Genomic DNA, 16,873 nt, shown 5'->3' on the forward strand with positions numbered 1-16,873 from the left:
AAGTTACGTACGTGACATGCACATAGCGGCACGCACGTACGGGCAAGCGATCAAATGTTTGGAAGCCGCAGCTGCGTACTCACGGTACCGCGTATCCAACTCAAAGTCCTCCTGGTAAGAGTCTCTGTTGTCCCAGTTCTCCACAGGCCAGTGTGTATCCAACTCAAAGTCCTCCTGGTAAGAGTCTCTGTTGTCCCAGTTCTACACAGGCCAATGAAACACCGGCTACGTGTTTGTGTTGCTGCAGCCGGCCGCTAATACACCGCTTCCCACATACAGCTTTCTTCTTTACTGTCTCCATTGTTCATTAAACAAATTGCAAAAGATTCACAAACACAGATGTCCAGAATACTGTGGAATTTTGCGATGAAAACAGACGACTTAATAGCTGGCCAGAATGCTGTCCCAAAATGTCCGCTACAATCAGTGACGTCACGCGCAAACGTCATCATACCGAGACGTTTTCAGCAGGATATTTCGCGGGAAATTTAAAATTGCACTTTACTAATCTAACCCGGCCGTATTGGCATGTGTTGCAATGTTAAGATTTCATCATTGATATATAAACTATCAGACTGCGTAGTTGGTAGTAGTGGGTTTCAGTAGGCCTTTAACGTTGTATTAACAAGAGGAAACCTTGTTTTCAAAATTCAAGCAATTTTCAATTAAAGTATAGTAACCAACAATTTTACAGTAGATTTACCTGCTAACTAAAATACCCCGACCCGACTATACAGTATTTGTTCTCCTCCCCAGGTGTGCAGAAGCATGCATGTCTGTCTCCTAATCCCTGTTGATGGTGTTGGCCCCTCGCTTTCTAATTTCCATAACCTCTTTTATCCATCTCTTCCATTATTTTTTTTTAACTGAAATGACTTCTCCTTGGCTGTGTCACACTTCATGTTGTTGTGTTCCGGAAGTCGGTGCGCCGCCGTAACTTGCTCTGCTGTCACTTTCGTTTTGTTGTTTAAAGTTGTGTTGCGGCTTTAAATTATTGTATTGTGTTGTTTGTATTTGTTGTGGCTTTTGCAATCATGCTGTAGCTGAAAGTTGTTGTGTTGTAATAAATATTGTCTTGTGGCATTCACGTTTGTTGTCACCTTTCTCAGCCACCGTAGTTTTCCGTAGTGCTGGGCGATATGACGATACATATTGTGGGCACGATAGAAAAATGTCTATCGTGCCATTTCTACTTTTATCGTTTCAAGCTATAGGCTGTATTTTATCCACATGGCTTGTGCCATCAGATGATTCATAGTAACAACAATAATAATTGCACATTCAGTAAGTGTATTTGGTGTCAAACGGGAGAGAAAACTAAATTTCCTTACAAAGAAAAGGATGCGTTGACATGTAGGCTCGCATTTTTCTTTCGATTTTGTGAAATGTCGCTGCTTTACGTGCCTTCTTTGTGTCCAGTGTCTCCCGCCGTTGCGTGTTTCCTTGGGTACACTCATGAGTGGATCATTGTAGATCATTGTAAAGACCTCATCAATACGTTAGACCCCAGATATGTTGTGCCAAGTCGGAAGTACTTCACTCGAGTCGAGCTGCCCTTGTTTGTACCAAGAGACCCGGGCCAAAGTGGGAAAAGAGATCCGCGATGCGTGTTTTTACGCCTTGACAACTGACCTTTGGATGAGCCGAGTGACCCAGCCCTACATGTCTCTCACTATCCACTTCATTGACCGGGACTGGAACCTGTGCTCTCGCTGCCTGCAAACGACTTATTTCCCAGAAGATCGCACCGGAGCCGCGATAGCCCAATGTATGTGTGGCAGCTAACGTTAATATTACTGTGTTTATCCATGTTTCTTATGTCGTTTTTCTAACATACCTCTGAATAGAGTGTAAGGGTGGCTTTGTGTAGTGTTAGTGTTCATGTGGCTGTGTGTGGCAGTGAACGTTAATGATTCCAGACACGTGCACTTTAAGATTTTTTATTGCAATTGTTTACATCTGATGCCAAAAGTATTTGTATATTTTAAGTTATGATCTAGCGTTCTGACTGCACTTCAGAGAAACTTGAATACTTGTAAAACTTTTAAAAAGTGTTTTAAAAACTTGAAAATTTGTTTTGTTGCTATTGTTGTTTGCTATACCAAATGTATTTGTTTATTTCACTTGCAAATAAAGTGAGAAAAAAGTAAGTGGTCATGTATGTTGTTAAAGGCCTACTGAAATGACTTTTTTAAATTTAAACGGGGATAGTAGATCCATTCTATGTGTCATACTTGATCATTTCGCCATATTGCCATATTTTTGCTGAAAGGATTTAGTAGAGAACATCGACGATAAAGTTCGCAACTTTTGGTCGCTGATAAAAAAAGCCTTGCCTGTACCGGAAGTAGCGTGACGTCACAGGTTGAAAGGCTAACTTAGCAACGGGACCTCACAGAGCTATGCTAAAAACATTAGCTATCCACCTACGCCAGCCAGCCCTCATCTGCTCATCAACACCCGTGCTCACCTGCGTTCCAGCGATCGACGGAGCGACAAAGGACTTCACCCGATCATCAATGCGGTCGGCGGCTAGCTTCTATCCAAGTCAAAGTCCTCCTGGTTGTGTTGCTGCAGCCAGCCGCTAATACATCGATCCCACCTAAAGCTTTCTTCTTTGCAGTCTTCATTGTTCATTAAACAAATTGCAAAAGATTCACCAACACAGATGTCCAGAATACTGCGGAATTTTGCGATGAAAACCGAGCTTTTTGTATTGGATACAATGTGTCCGAATACTTCCGTTTCAACGATTGACATACGCATACGTCATCATACATAGACGTTTTCAACCGGAAGTTTAGCGGGAAATTTAAAATTGCACTTTATAAGTTAACCCGGCCGTATTGGCATGTGTTGCAATGTTAAAATTTCATCATTGATATATAAACTATCAGACTGCGTGGTCGGTAGTAGTGGGTTTCAGTAGGCCTTTAAATTTTTCATAGAACTGAAAGTGTACCATAGCTATATATCGTGGTACATCGTTATCGTGATATAAAATGATCCATATCGTGATATAAATGTTTTTCCATATCGCCCAGCAATAGTTTTCCACCATTTTTGTTTTGATGACATCACAGATGGGAGAAAGAGGCTTAACTTTTATTTCTAAAAGTGTTAGACTTCATATAAATTATGCCGGTCTTAAAGCCAAGGTTTTCCTTTTTGTAGTATGAATAAAACTGATTTATTCCCTTTTAAAAACATCTTGGATCGATACCTATCTTTCGGAAGGCAAACTTGCCGTGTAGAGATCGATATACTAGCAATTTAGGAATATAAATCAAGACATTGATATGTTGATCACTCTTTACACCCCGAGGCAGAAGCATTTATGATATACGTATTATTCAATATTAAAACGAGAAATATATATAGATGAAATAATTATTTCAAAAATGTTGAATCCAGACAATGATTCGGCTAACCCCCAAAGTCTAATCACTTGTTCCTTATCCCATTTCTGACATTTCCTGAAAGTTTAATCAAAATGTTCCCATAACCTTTTGAGCTATGCTGCTGAAATAAATGGAGTGAACCCTTTAGTCAGTCATCCACTCTCCTTATCTCTGCAGATGGAGGCGGGGGCTGCTGGCATGCACGTACAGAGAAGTTGAGCCAGGTAATGTGAACCTAAGGTAACAAAGTAGAAATGATCTGAATCACCCTCAAAATGTAATCACTTTTTATCTAATTTCTGTCATTTCCTAAAAGTTTCATTAAAGCCCACCCATAACTTTTTGAATTATGTTGCTTACTATCAGGCAGACAGACAAAAACCCCTCACTGAATACATAACCTCCTGGCAGGGGTAATTAATCAAAGGATAAATGAAATTGACATGTTGGTGTGTTTGTTTTCTTTGTTTCTAGCTTTTCAACAGGCTGTAAGAGGGTTCACTCTTTGCATCGGTCTCACGTTTGTTCTACAGCGGAATGAAATAAACGGAGTGAAGCCTCTTGTCAGTCATCCAATCCTTTTGTCTCTGTGGGTGGAGGCTGAGAGACAGAGACAGAGAAGTTCAGACTTGTAACATAAACATAAGGTAAAATAGTAAAAATGATACCGCCCCTCCACAAAATCGAATCACTTGTTCCTATAATCCTATTTCTGGCACTTCCTCTAAGTTTAATCAAAATACTCACATAACTAACTAACTAACTAACTCACTTACTTACTCACAGACCGCAGCGAATGCATCAGTATCGGACGATTTCTGTTAAAAAGTATGTGATCGGTCATTGTCGATGTATGTCTTTTAATGCTGATCACAAACACAGATCCCATCTTACTAGGGGTGTAACGGTACACAAAAATTTCGGTTCGGTACGTACCTCGGTTTAGAGGTCACGGTTCGGTCCATTTTCGGTACAGTAAGAAAAAAACAAAATATGCATTTGTTGGTTATTTATTTACCAAATTTGTAAACAATGGCTTTATCCTTTTAACATTGGGAACACTATAATAATTCTGCCCACGTTAATCAACATTAAACTGCCTCAAGTTGTTGCTCAGATTAAATAAAATGACAAAACTTTTCTTCACATATAAAAAGTGCAACATTAAACAGTTTCAAGTCAACTCATCATGCTTAATTTATTACAGCATTTGGGAAGCCTGTAGTTGATTTTTATTATGTAAATGTTATATTTTTATCAACATGTGATAGCAGGGACCCTGCCATTCAAAACTAGGCTGCTCCATTACTAATGATTAATGTAACTATAGCTGAAAAAAATAGTACAATAGCAACAGGAGAGACTATTCATCCCTGAACACCATGGAGTTCATGTAGGCTTAATGATGCAGTTACATTATTATATCAACTATCAGAGACAGAAACTCTTCATTTAACATAATGTCCTTTTTTGCTGCTTCAACACAGCTCAATCAACACAGAAAAAGGTAAAGTGAAATAACAGACAGACAGGGCTTTGCTGTCCGTAACACACACACACACACACACACACACACCCACGTAACGTTACGCTAAAAGCTAATTAGCCTTCACCTCAAGCCAGGACTGCGAGCGAGCTCAGCTGCTGTTTATGTTTCTAGAACGTCAACGGGCTCATAGTGATGTTATTTGTAGTTGACTGTGAGGGTTTTTTTATAATTTGAATATTAGCGTAGAGAGAGGATAATACAAAAACTGTTGGTGTGTCAGTATTGTCACAGTCAGTACACACCACGTAAAAGGAGGGCGGATCGATCTATAAATTGGTGGTGTCGATATCAAAGGTAGTTTCAGTATATAACTGTTACAAGAGTAATGAGATAAAAGTTTTTACGGTATTTTCTCAAAAAAGTTGTTGTCATTTTTGATAATGTTTACAAGCACAAGCAATAATTCCCTGGACACAGAAGGACTTAGAGGACAAACACCAAATGATTTAAAGGGGACATAGTATGCAAAACAAACTTGTCTTACCTATTGGTACCCGTTTCTGTGTATTTGGGATCTGCATAAGTCCCGAAAATTTGAACTCAAACCACAGAGTCAAGGCAGAGATATTTATAAAACTATTTTGCATAGCTTCATACTTCCTCTACATGAGCCGTTTGGCATTTGCCGAATTTGCGACGTTTTTCTAATTGGTGACGTCAGCGAATAGCTCCTCATATGGTAAAAATGTACCCAAAGTGCTTTGCACAAGTCTGCCATTGTAGTCAACAAGCGCCTTCTTTTTCTCTTTCCTCTTGTTGTGGGGCAGACTGGCTTGTACATGCACACGCATCATCCGCTGTTGCCATTTCTAATACAAAGTTGCGTATAGTTCGAAATTATATCTGTCACTAGACACAAATCATTTCAACAAAATTACAACATGGCTGACGGGGAAAAGACGCAGTCGAAGTGGAGGCACGTAAATACGACCGCCCACAAAACAACGACTTCTGAAGCTATAGTCAGAAAGTGGTTTGAAGATGGTCTGTAAAACATAATCTTTGCAAAATGTTGACCAAAGAACCACCATTACATTTTATGTAGACCAGTAGAAGTGTTTTAAATATGACCCCTTTAAATGAGTAAAAGTGGGTAATTTTTTGTTTAGTTACCGTGTACTATTGACTTAATTTTGCTCAAACAAGTGTATGTAATACATGTGAATAAAGAACTAGTTTAATTATTGTGTTGATAAAGTTCAACTGTCAATAGCACTCACCATAAATAAATGGAAAAATCTAAAATATTGATATTGGTGTCGGCCGATCTTACTCATAAATGATCAGTATCGGAATTGGCAGCATAAAACTAATGGGAACATCTCTAGTTGAATCTTTTTGCAGCACAAACACTATACAACAGGAAAAAAACACTTTTATGTGCCTGTTCTTACTTATTAGCTAATTAGGTATTTTTTGTTTCCTCTCCATTGGGAACAGTCTAAAAGAGTTATTTCACAGAATTGCCTCTCTTTTAACGGAAGATCTTAATGATCACACATCAACAGTGAATGGCCTTGAACAGCTCGGAATTTAATGTCTCCTTTCATCCTGTCAGTTTCCTTTATTTTAGGATAAAATTCTTGCTGGAGGGGAGCAGCCCTGACTGACTTGCTGCTTGCCGTTTCTCTGGAGACCGTCTCTCTGGCTTAAAGCCAAACAGAGTCTGAAACGGTTACCTAAGCTGACCTTAAGCCTTTAGGCAATATGTGCAAGCCAGAGCCCAACACATTGATGTCACCTGAAGTATTTGGATTACCCCACCAAACCCTGATGTGGGGGCTTTGCAAATTACTTTTAAAATCTAGATATTTTGCTTAAAGCAACTTACATTTTGCCGTGGATTTATTTTTCACTTGAATGTCAAGATTTTTCACTTTGTCCTGTCAACACTTCATAGCTAAATGGCCCGTGAAAACACGTTTTGTAAAGCAGGGGTTTCCAACCTTTTCCAACAAGGGCCATGCTCAGGAAAAAAATGAAGAATGCCAGGGCCAACTTTGATACATTTTCTTCAATAAAGTTGCTCAAATCCAGTGTACGTCGATACATGCTAAGCTATCTGAGCAAAACACAGACAGCTCAGATTTGTGTTATAATGTAGAATGTAACAGCCAAAAAAACGAGCTGCAGGACAAAAATGGCACAGAGGCTGCACCTATACACTACTAGCATAGATTAAAGACATTTACTTTATTCAACCATAGGGAAAAATAACAACTAACCCAATGACTTCAAGTGGTATGCAAAATAAATGAATGAACGAAGCGTTCTTACGCCAGGGTTTACACACAGAGGCATATTTGTTGCAATGCCGGTGTACATAAATCGAGGCGCCACTGTACTTGGTATCGTTACTATCGATATTTGTATCGATCCACCTACCTCGGTTTACATTCAAGAGCTTTATTTTAGCGGTTAGCATATCCGCCTACAGTATCTATGTAGCATGTTTAGCTATTCCCTGTACTCCAGTGATGATACTTGTAAGAAACCTACTTTATTTGCCGCGGGGCTGATAATGTGTCTCCGGCACATTTGACTCCGTTTTGAGAGAGAAAACGCACGGTTACCAATTTCGAAATAAACGTAACGGACAGAAATATCTCAGGTTCGTTTTATAATGGACCAATGTAGCCGGGCCCGATAAAGCTATATAAATATATTTAGATTTGAGTGACGCTTTAGTATAACTAAACGTTATGAAGGTGCTGGAATATTTCATGCTATTATTCAGAAGCGAAACCCCTGTACCGAAACGGTTCAATAACGGTACGTGTATTTGTATTAAACCGTTTCGGTACGGGGGCTTAAGTTCGGTTCGGAGGTGTACCGAATGAGTACACAAGCTAGCAGCGACCGGGCTAGGACAACATGTAAAATCCAGAGCTGGAAGACCCTCCTGCCTCGTTAAGATCTCCCGTTTGGGAACACTTTGGCTGTGCGATACAACAATGGAGGACGGAGGTTTGCCGACATTGTTCAGCAGCTGCTTCTGACAACACGTCAAACATGTGTTGCACCTTTCCTGCTTCCGGCTCCCAGACCGTAGTCGAGGAACGCAGGGGAGACACTCCTCCAGGGCCGATGTATTCTCGGGGGCAACACCCTTCACTCTACCCGGCAGTGGGTCTCCACAGCTCCGGACTCCAGGGTGAATGACAAGTCCGGCGATTAGTTGCAAATCGTAGCTTTATTGAGGTCTTGCACACAGCCAATCCAACAAAACACTAGCCACTCCCCCACACTCACGCTACCGCTCCCTCACCTCGCTCGCCCACACACTCACCTCACATGCTGTCACATATTAAAGGGCCACACACACACATACGCTACTCTCATAACACATGCTAACCCATTTGAAGCGTCACCACCGTATTCAAGCAGCCTCCCCTCTGCGAGTCAGGCAGGGCTAAAGCAATAACAAATGTTTTTATAGCAGCAGATATAAGTCCATATTGCATTAAAAACTAGATTTTGACCCACTTCTATGGTGGAAGAACAATGAGCCCATATATCCTCTTACTGCCAAGTAAGCCAGGCTGGGGGTGGAAAAGAAAAGTTAATCTGAGGCTGAGTTGACTTGAAACTGTTTAATGTTGCACTTTTTATATGTAGAAGAAAAGTTTTGTCATTTCATTTAATCTGAGCAACAATTTGAGGCAGTTTAATGTTAATTAACATGGACCCCGACTTAAACACGTTGAAAAACTTATTGGGGTGTTACCATTTAGTGGTCAATTGTACGGAATATGTACTGTACTGTGCAATCTACTAATAAAAGTCTCAATCAATCAATCAAAAAAAGCACTTTATATGTAGAAAGGTTTTGTTAAGAAACCATCCTGAGCCTTATCTTATTTAGTTTTTATTTTATATATGTTGACCACATCAACCCTGGCAATGGACCCTGTGTGTATATGTATGTTATGCCATTGTTTACAAATTTGGTAAATAAATAACCAAAAAATTTATATTTTGTTGTTTTCTTACTGTACTGAAAATGAACGAACCGTGACCTCTAAACCGAGGTACGTACCGAACCGGAATTTTTGTGTACCGTTACACCTAATATATATATACTGTATATATAATGATAAATGATAAATGGGTTATACTTGTATAGCGCTTTTCTACCTTCAAGGTACTCAAAGCGCTTTGACAGTATTTCCACATTCACACACACATTCACACACTGATGGCGAGAGCTGCCATGCAAGGCGCTAACCAGCAGCCATCAGCAGCAAGGGTGAAGTGTCTTGCCCAAGGACACAACGGACGTGACTAGGATGGTAGAAGGTGGGGATTGAACCCCAGTAACCAGCAACCCTCCGATTGCTGGCACGGCCACTCTACCAACTTCGCCACGCCCCCCCATATATACACACGTTTCGCCTCTAATCCGAGTAGGCTTCATCGGTTCATATATATATATATATATATATATATATATATATATATATATATGTATTATATATGATGTGATTAATGATGTGCCTGTGATTAATCATCATTAATCCCAGTTCCAAAATGCAATTGATCTGATAAAAAAATATTTATTTGAGAGCCGTAATATATACATTTAAAGTTTTCATAAATTCTAAGCTATAATCATTAAAATTATATCAAAAGAAGGCTTCAAATATCTTGAGTTACATCCGCTTTGCAAGGTAAATGCTGTAAAATATATTACATTATTTCATACAACTACTGTAGTTGTTTGTCGTACATTCTATTGTATTGTTTTCTCAACAATATTTATTTTTAAAAAGACATCTTACATGTTAAAATTGTGCTCTTTTAGGATAGCTAAGCACACATTTTATGGATTTCAATTAATTTCGATGGGCAGCACTGATTTGAGATATGAGTGTTTTGAGTTCAAACCTGGATTGAGTTTGTAAGTAGAGGTTGTACTACTGTACTTAAACTATAACCACTCCAGTTACCCTTATTGAGTGAACTCTTAAATGATGCCTACGAGTTCTGACAAGTCTCTGGAGGACATCACACTTGAAGAAATCTTACCAACTAGCAGGGAGAAGAAAACTATTAGAAAAGCCTCATTTCCATTTGTCTGAGAAGATGGACACAAGACTTTACACTATCTGATGATCGCTATGGAGAAATCGCCAACACTCAAGTTGTCTTGCTCCTGAAATAATCTCCTTGCCCTTAATATGTGTCTCCTGGTGCATTTCTGCAGAACAGACACAAGGTCAGAGCGTTAGATGGAAGAGGGACAGCAGAGCTAAAAGTGTCTTAATGATCCAGAAGGAGAACATAGCAACAGATTTGCACTGAACCAAGAATCGTAATTCTGTGTATGAACCATCCAATGGAGAAAACACCCCACATATTTTAAACCAAAGAAGGGAACATTTTCTATTTCTTTACCGCCACCCCTTGGCTGGCTCTTTTTCTCGCTCTTCATTTTACATATGGCATCTTTACATGACCATTTGTTATTTCAGCACAGCCATCCCTGATTTGTAGGTGTGCTGGACTTTCACTGCACCCAATTTCCTCACTGTGCCCTCTCCCCGTATCCTAGGGCTTTTGGGTGTAATCAGACGGACCGTGATGGGCTGGTATGAGAGAGCCTCCTATGTGAAGAGCAGGAGGTAGATGAAAGAAGGGAGTATAAAAACTGCATATAAAACTGGTGAAATTTACAAAATTTCGGACAAACAGCGGTGGTAGAGAGGCTGGCTTGGAAAGGGGAAAAAACCCCTATTGTTGCCTTCTGTTCAAAAACTAAATTATTAAACAGAACATCTTCCATCTTACACACCAGCGCCATACAAAAAGTTGAACCATTTCTGGCTGAGTAATGGAGGACTAAGGCTACTTGAAAAAAAAATGAGTTGGAGAGTATTAATCAGAGCTTTTAATTGGTTCTGAAATCAGTTTTGGGTTTAAATAATTAACTTGACTGCATTACAGACTTGAGGTATTACTGAGCGGGATTTTTCAGTTCCATCCAATTTCCCACCACAAACACAATCAACTGCCAAATAACCCAAATAGAATGCCAAGTTGAGGTTGCTCGAATCCAAAATGAGAGGCCAAGCTACAACTCCTTTTCAATAATACCATAAATGATAGAGGTAGCAGAGGCAAAATATGAATTTTTTTGTTCGTCATCCAAGGTTTGAGGGAGCTTTTTTAAGGCAAATTTAGCTTGTAATGTACTCAAAGACGCCTTTTTAACAATAGTCTATAGTATTCTACAACCTTCAACCAAACTTATTAAAACTGTAAGTACAATTTTACTTTGTTAAATAGATTTTAAAGACATCCAATTAAAGATTCTCAATGCATCTTGGATTTAACTATGCTTTAAAAGAGAGGTATTTAAAGTGGGGCACGTTTTCCCATTGGCATAACTTTACGTATCTTAACATATTTGAAAATGTGCTTTTCTTTATGTTTCCAGAGCTGCTGTCCCTCGTTTCCTCTCAAGTCTTCTGGCAACTCCCAGCGGAGGTCCGCCGCCTTACACTTTGAAAACTCTTCCATGTTTATAAAATAGGGCACGTTACATAAAAGTCTATAATGTATTTTTTCTGCACCAGTGATGCAATTTTTCTGAACACACTGCAATATTAACATGATCATGGTTTTAAAGACTCTTCAGCATACACATTAAGAACCACTGCTCTGTCTTGTCTTGCTAACATTTTTTTTTTACATTATTTACGTTATTTTTTTTAACGTTATTTACTTTTTATTAATGTTCTTAGTGTGCTGAACTTGCTGAAGTATACAGGTCTTGTAATTATATTTCATGTAATTGCTATGTGTATGTTAAAATCAGAGGTGGGTAGTAACACGCTACATTTACTCCGTTACATCTACTGTACTTGAGTAACTTTTGGGATAAATTGTACTTCTAAGAGTAGTTTTAATGCAACATACATTTACTTGAGTACATTTATAGAGAAGAAACGCTACTTTTACTCCGCTCTATTTATCTACATTCAGCTCGCTACTCGCTACGGATTTTCATCGATCTGTTAATGCACGCTTTGTTTGTTTTGGTTTGTCAGACAGACCTTCAAAGTAGGATCTATCGCATGCCTGCGTTTCACCAATCAAATACAGTCACTGGTGACGATTGACTCCGTTTCACCAATCACATGCAGTCACTGGTGACGTTTGGTTCCTTTTCACCAATCAAACAGAGCCAGGCGGTCACATGATTAACAAGTTTAAGCTTACATGAACTCAATGTCAAATTTGAGGAAGCACATCGCGGTAAGTAACGTTAGTAGATATTTTGGCTGTCACCGTAGGCTGATGTTAGCTTCCCTGCCATGAATCACTGTCAAATGTACATCGTGTGGGGACATTTATTAACGTACTGCAGCCTCATAGACACACACACACACACACACGCATAGAAACACCAATCAGTGTGTTCCCAGGTGCAGCCCACACCTATCAGTTTATGGTTTGCGTAAAGGCTAACTTGTTATTTTCCTTTATAATCTCTGCTTACTGAGCCTATGGTGCTGTTAAGTTATTGTGGCTCAATTTGCCTTAATTTTTTTTGTGTTAATGTATTATTATTTATTTAATATATACTATTGTTTTAGTTGCTTAAGAGATATTCCTGGCTCTGAATTTGCTCATTGCTATTTTTATGTTTTTGTGCATTATTTGTTGCCGTCATCATTAAACGAACTGGTTATTCATCAGTTACTCAGTACTTGAGTAGTTTTTTCACAACATACTTTTTACTTTTACTCAAGTAAATATTTGGGTGACTACTCCTTTCTTTTACTTGAGTAATAAATCTCTAAAGTAACAGTACTCTTACTTGAGTACAATTTCTGGCTACTCTACCCACCTCTGGTTAAAATTAACTGTCCTGTTAATCAAATTAGTCATCTCCGGCTTAGAAACAGTGATTTGTTCTGTTAAAATCTAATTTGTTAAACGTTTGTACAAGTTCAAAACAACCCCAGTGCTAATTTTCTTTAGCCTGTCAATGGGCTTGTCCTTTGTATGTTAGCATTAAGCTAGCCAACCATTATCCTGTATGCAAGGCCGAAGGGTTTTGGGCCACCCTCTGCTTTGTCCGACACGAGTCACAAGATGGAAATGCAAGCTTGGAGACGGACACGCGCATTCGGCTAAAAGATAATGTTACAAAAAACTCAGTGGCCTTGTGGTTAGAGTGTCCGCCCTGAGATCAGTAGGTTGTGAGTTCAAACCCCGGCCGAGTCATACCAAAGACTATTAAAAAAAATGGGACCAAATATCATCCATGTCTTTCAACATTACATTGTTGTTGTTGGATTTTTTTCGCCTCATTTGAAGCACACAGGTAAGTAGGCTAGCGTTGTTGGCAGTGAAGGAGGGATATAACGATAAACGATATAATGATAAACCGCGGTACAACTTTCAACAGGTAAGTATTAATGTTTAAAATTACAATTATCGTAAAACCGTGATTGATAACCCTTTGATAAACTCACGGACCAGTGATACTGCTCATTCATTGGAGAAGCAAGCTAGCGCTAGCACATTAGCTATCCTAAATGCTAACACGAATACAAGAGACATTACCCCATTAGGACTTTAAATAAACACATCGCAGTCTGAGTAACTAACAATTCAATTGTGTACATTTGAACCTACGGGCTGTGCTATTTTAGTACCAAGCAGAGGTTGGGGAAATAATCGATTTTTAGATGCATCGCAATTTGGACATGGATGATTGTAAAATCGATTACTAAATGTCAATAATCGATAATTGTTTCATTTATTGTAAATAAAGTAATGCAGACAGTTCTAAAATTTGGCTGACTGCAGCGAGCCACCTCACCGAGAGATCCGACCAGCTCCTTTATTTTAGGGCACTCATTTTCCAGTTTTGTACGCATTTCCAGTAATTTGATAAATGTGATGGTGTGATTAAGTTATTATTACGTATATATATTAGTATTACAAATGCACAGTTTTTAAAAGTTGCAGTTGATAAACACTTATTTAGTGAAACCATTTTTTTTTTAAACTGCAACAATATACATAAATTAAAAATGCATCAATAATCGATTTTTAATCGAATCGTAGCTCCTGAATCATAATTGTGAGGTGCCTAAAGATTCCGACCTCTAGTACAAAGCGATCGCTCTATAGCTGGGTTGCATATGACGTCATATCCTTTTTTCTGCTTTGCGGCTTAATTGACACGATGATCAAGTTTCATTATAACAAGTGAGAGTGAGTGTAAGGTTTGAGCAGAAAATGCCATATTGCTGTTCTGTTCTTGGGTGTTCCAATCATTCAAGTAGAGGGATAGGAAAGAGCTTTCATAGAGTCCCGAAAGAAGTGGTTCATAAAGGTAATTAAGTCAGGAAAGTGCAAGGAAGGAAATGGCTCTTGAAAATATCACTTTCATCATCTTGTGGAATACAATCAGACCATGCTTGTGTCTGCAGCGATCACTTTGTAAAATGTTTGTTTGAACATTTGATTTGTTTGAGAAATTTTCTGTTATGAAATCGAGTTTTTTCTCTTTTATATTAGTAGTATTTGACAGCAGAACTAAACATAAAGAAAGGACAAGAGATTGATTAGTTTGTGTTCTTTTGTGGTTGTTATGCCTAAATGTAACTACAAAGACCTGCTTGTGCAAATAAACTAACACTATGTTAAGTCCTAGTAATAAATATTGGGATTGTTGGTCCATTATTTGTCTTGTTGTTGAGCAGGAAAGCCAAGCACTTTATTCAACACGGATGAACGGATGGATCATTGGTGCTATTTGTTAGTAACAAGAAATTATCCTTATTAGTATTAATAAACTAGATGAATACATCTCTCGTTAGCGCAGCAGCATATACTGAATCTTGATGTCGCAAGCAAACATTGCTGAACAACAGGGATATCGATAGCTAAATAATGAGACAAAATATGAAGTTCACATCATAAAAACAACTGCAGACATGAATTGTAGATGACAGACTAATATTTGTAGCAGGAAATCAACTGCAAACCAATTTATCCTTTCTCTCATTAGCATCATGGTCACAACAGCACGGTACTCGTTATGTCAGTCAAATACATAGCCACGCACGAATAAGTCCAATTTTGTCTCCAATGAATAAATGTTAAATTTGTGGACCCCCCCGAGATGTAAAGACATGATGTGTCTCCAATATTTTCTTCTTTCTCCCCCATTCGTAAAATGTTGCGAGTGATCTATGGCGGTAATTTTAGTTGGTAAAAGAGAGACAATGAGATATTATCATCACACTTCAACATCTCAGTTGTAAAAATGTTGCCTCTTTACTAGGTCAACATTGCAGATTAAATATTCTCTTAATTTCCTTAACCTGGATAAATAAAGGTTAAATACATATATAAATACATGTAAACTAGGAAGTAAATGTTTATATACTACTTTACCTCGAAGGCTTACGCCATAGACAGGAACCGGAAGTAAGTCTAAGCTATGAGGGATGACGACAGTTGTGCCGTTTGAACAAGGGATAGTTGATACGGTCGTGATCAAAAGTTTACATACACTTGTAAAGAACATAATGTCATGGCTGTCTTGAGTTTCAAATAATTTCTACAACTCTTATTTTTTGGTGATAGAGTGATTGTAGCACATACTTGTATGTCACAAAAAACATTCATGAAGTGTGGTTCTTTTATGAATTTATTATGGGTCTACTGAAAATGTGACCAAATCTGCTGGGTCAAAAGTATGCATACAGCAATGTTAATATTTGGTTACATGTCCCTTGGCAAGTTTCACTGCAATAAGGCGCTTTTGGTAGCCATCCACAAGCTTCTGGCAAGCTTCTGGTTGAACTTTTGACCACTCCTCTTGACAAAATTGGTGCAGTTCAGCTACATTTGTAGGTTTTCTGACATTGACTTGTTTCTTAAGCATTGTCCACACGTTTAAGTCAGGACTTTGGGAAGGCCATTCTAAAACCTTCATTCTAGCCTGATTTAGCCATTCCTTTACCACTTTTGACATTTGTTTGGGGTCATTGCCCTGTTGGAACACCCAAATGCGACCAAGACCCAACCTTCGGGCTGATGATATTAGATTGTCCTGAAGAATTTGGAGGTAATCCTCCTTTTTCATTGTCCCATTTACTCTCTGTAAAGCACCAGTTCCATTGGCAGCAAAACAGGCCCAGAGCATAATACTACCACCACCATACTTGACGGTAGGACCAGTTGCATTGGCAGCAAAACAGGCCCAGAGCATACTTGACGGTATGTATGGTGTTCCTGGGATTAAAGGCCTCACCTTTTCTCCTCCAGACATATTGCTGGGCATTGTGGCCAAACAGCTCAATTTTTGTTTCATCTGACCACAGAACTTTCCTCCAGAAGGTCTTATCTTTGTCCATCTGATGTCAGAAAAAATAAGAGTTGTAGAAATTATTGTAAACTCAAGACAGCCATGACATTATGTTCTTTACAAGTGTATGTAAACTTTTGACTACGAATGTATATTGTTAAACATCGCTGTACCTGCTTTGTCTCCAAAAGTAACAAATGCTCAGAGAAAAGTGCGGGCTTTGGATAAAGCTGCAAGGCCGCGATCGCAAAATCCTGGAAGGACTGGTTATGAGACAGTTACATTAAGCAAATGGTCCAGAATCAGTGAAATTGTTCTTGTAATTATTTGAATGATCCTGGCCTGTTAAAGTCATATTTACTGAATCTACTGTCAAGTTAATTTTCCTTGAAATGAGACTGTTTACTTTGACTACACAGTCCAAGACTAAACGTTGCCTGACATTCATTCCTCTCGTGAAAAGCTAACAGTCTCTCATTATGAAGTTATAATGTAGAAAATGAAAGGTGTTTGCTGAGAATGCTTAGGACTGGCAAAAGAAAATGGGGTCATTCTTCCTTCCTCCCCCCAGACTGAAATATGACA

At 38.7% G+C, this 16,873-nt stretch overlaps 1 protein-coding gene across 2 annotated transcripts in view; it reads right to left on the bottom strand.

The window, feature by feature from the left end:
* LOC133638482 (matrix metalloproteinase-17-like) overlaps positions 1 to 16,873 on the bottom strand; it is a 308,014-nt gene that overhangs the window by 274,550 nt on the left and 16,591 nt on the right. Inside the window, exon 1 of one of the 2 annotated variants that reach the window (XM_062031145.1) lies at positions 16,235 to 16,255. The exons of the other annotated variant lie outside the window; for it this stretch is intronic. Within the exon in view, the coding sequence (XP_061887129.1) occupies positions 16,235 to 16,252 (18 nt within the window). The 5' untranslated portion in view covers positions 16,253 to 16,255. Of the gene's footprint in view, positions 1 to 16,234; positions 16,256 to 16,873 lie in introns of those variants that run through there. 2 annotated transcript variants of the gene reach the window in all.

This window comes from Entelurus aequoreus, linkage group LG21 (genome assembly GCF_033978785.1).
Source record: "Entelurus aequoreus isolate RoL-2023_Sb linkage group LG21, RoL_Eaeq_v1.1, whole genome shotgun sequence".
In the NCBI taxonomy this organism is placed as follows: domain Eukaryota; kingdom Metazoa; phylum Chordata; class Actinopteri; order Syngnathiformes; family Syngnathidae; genus Entelurus; species Entelurus aequoreus.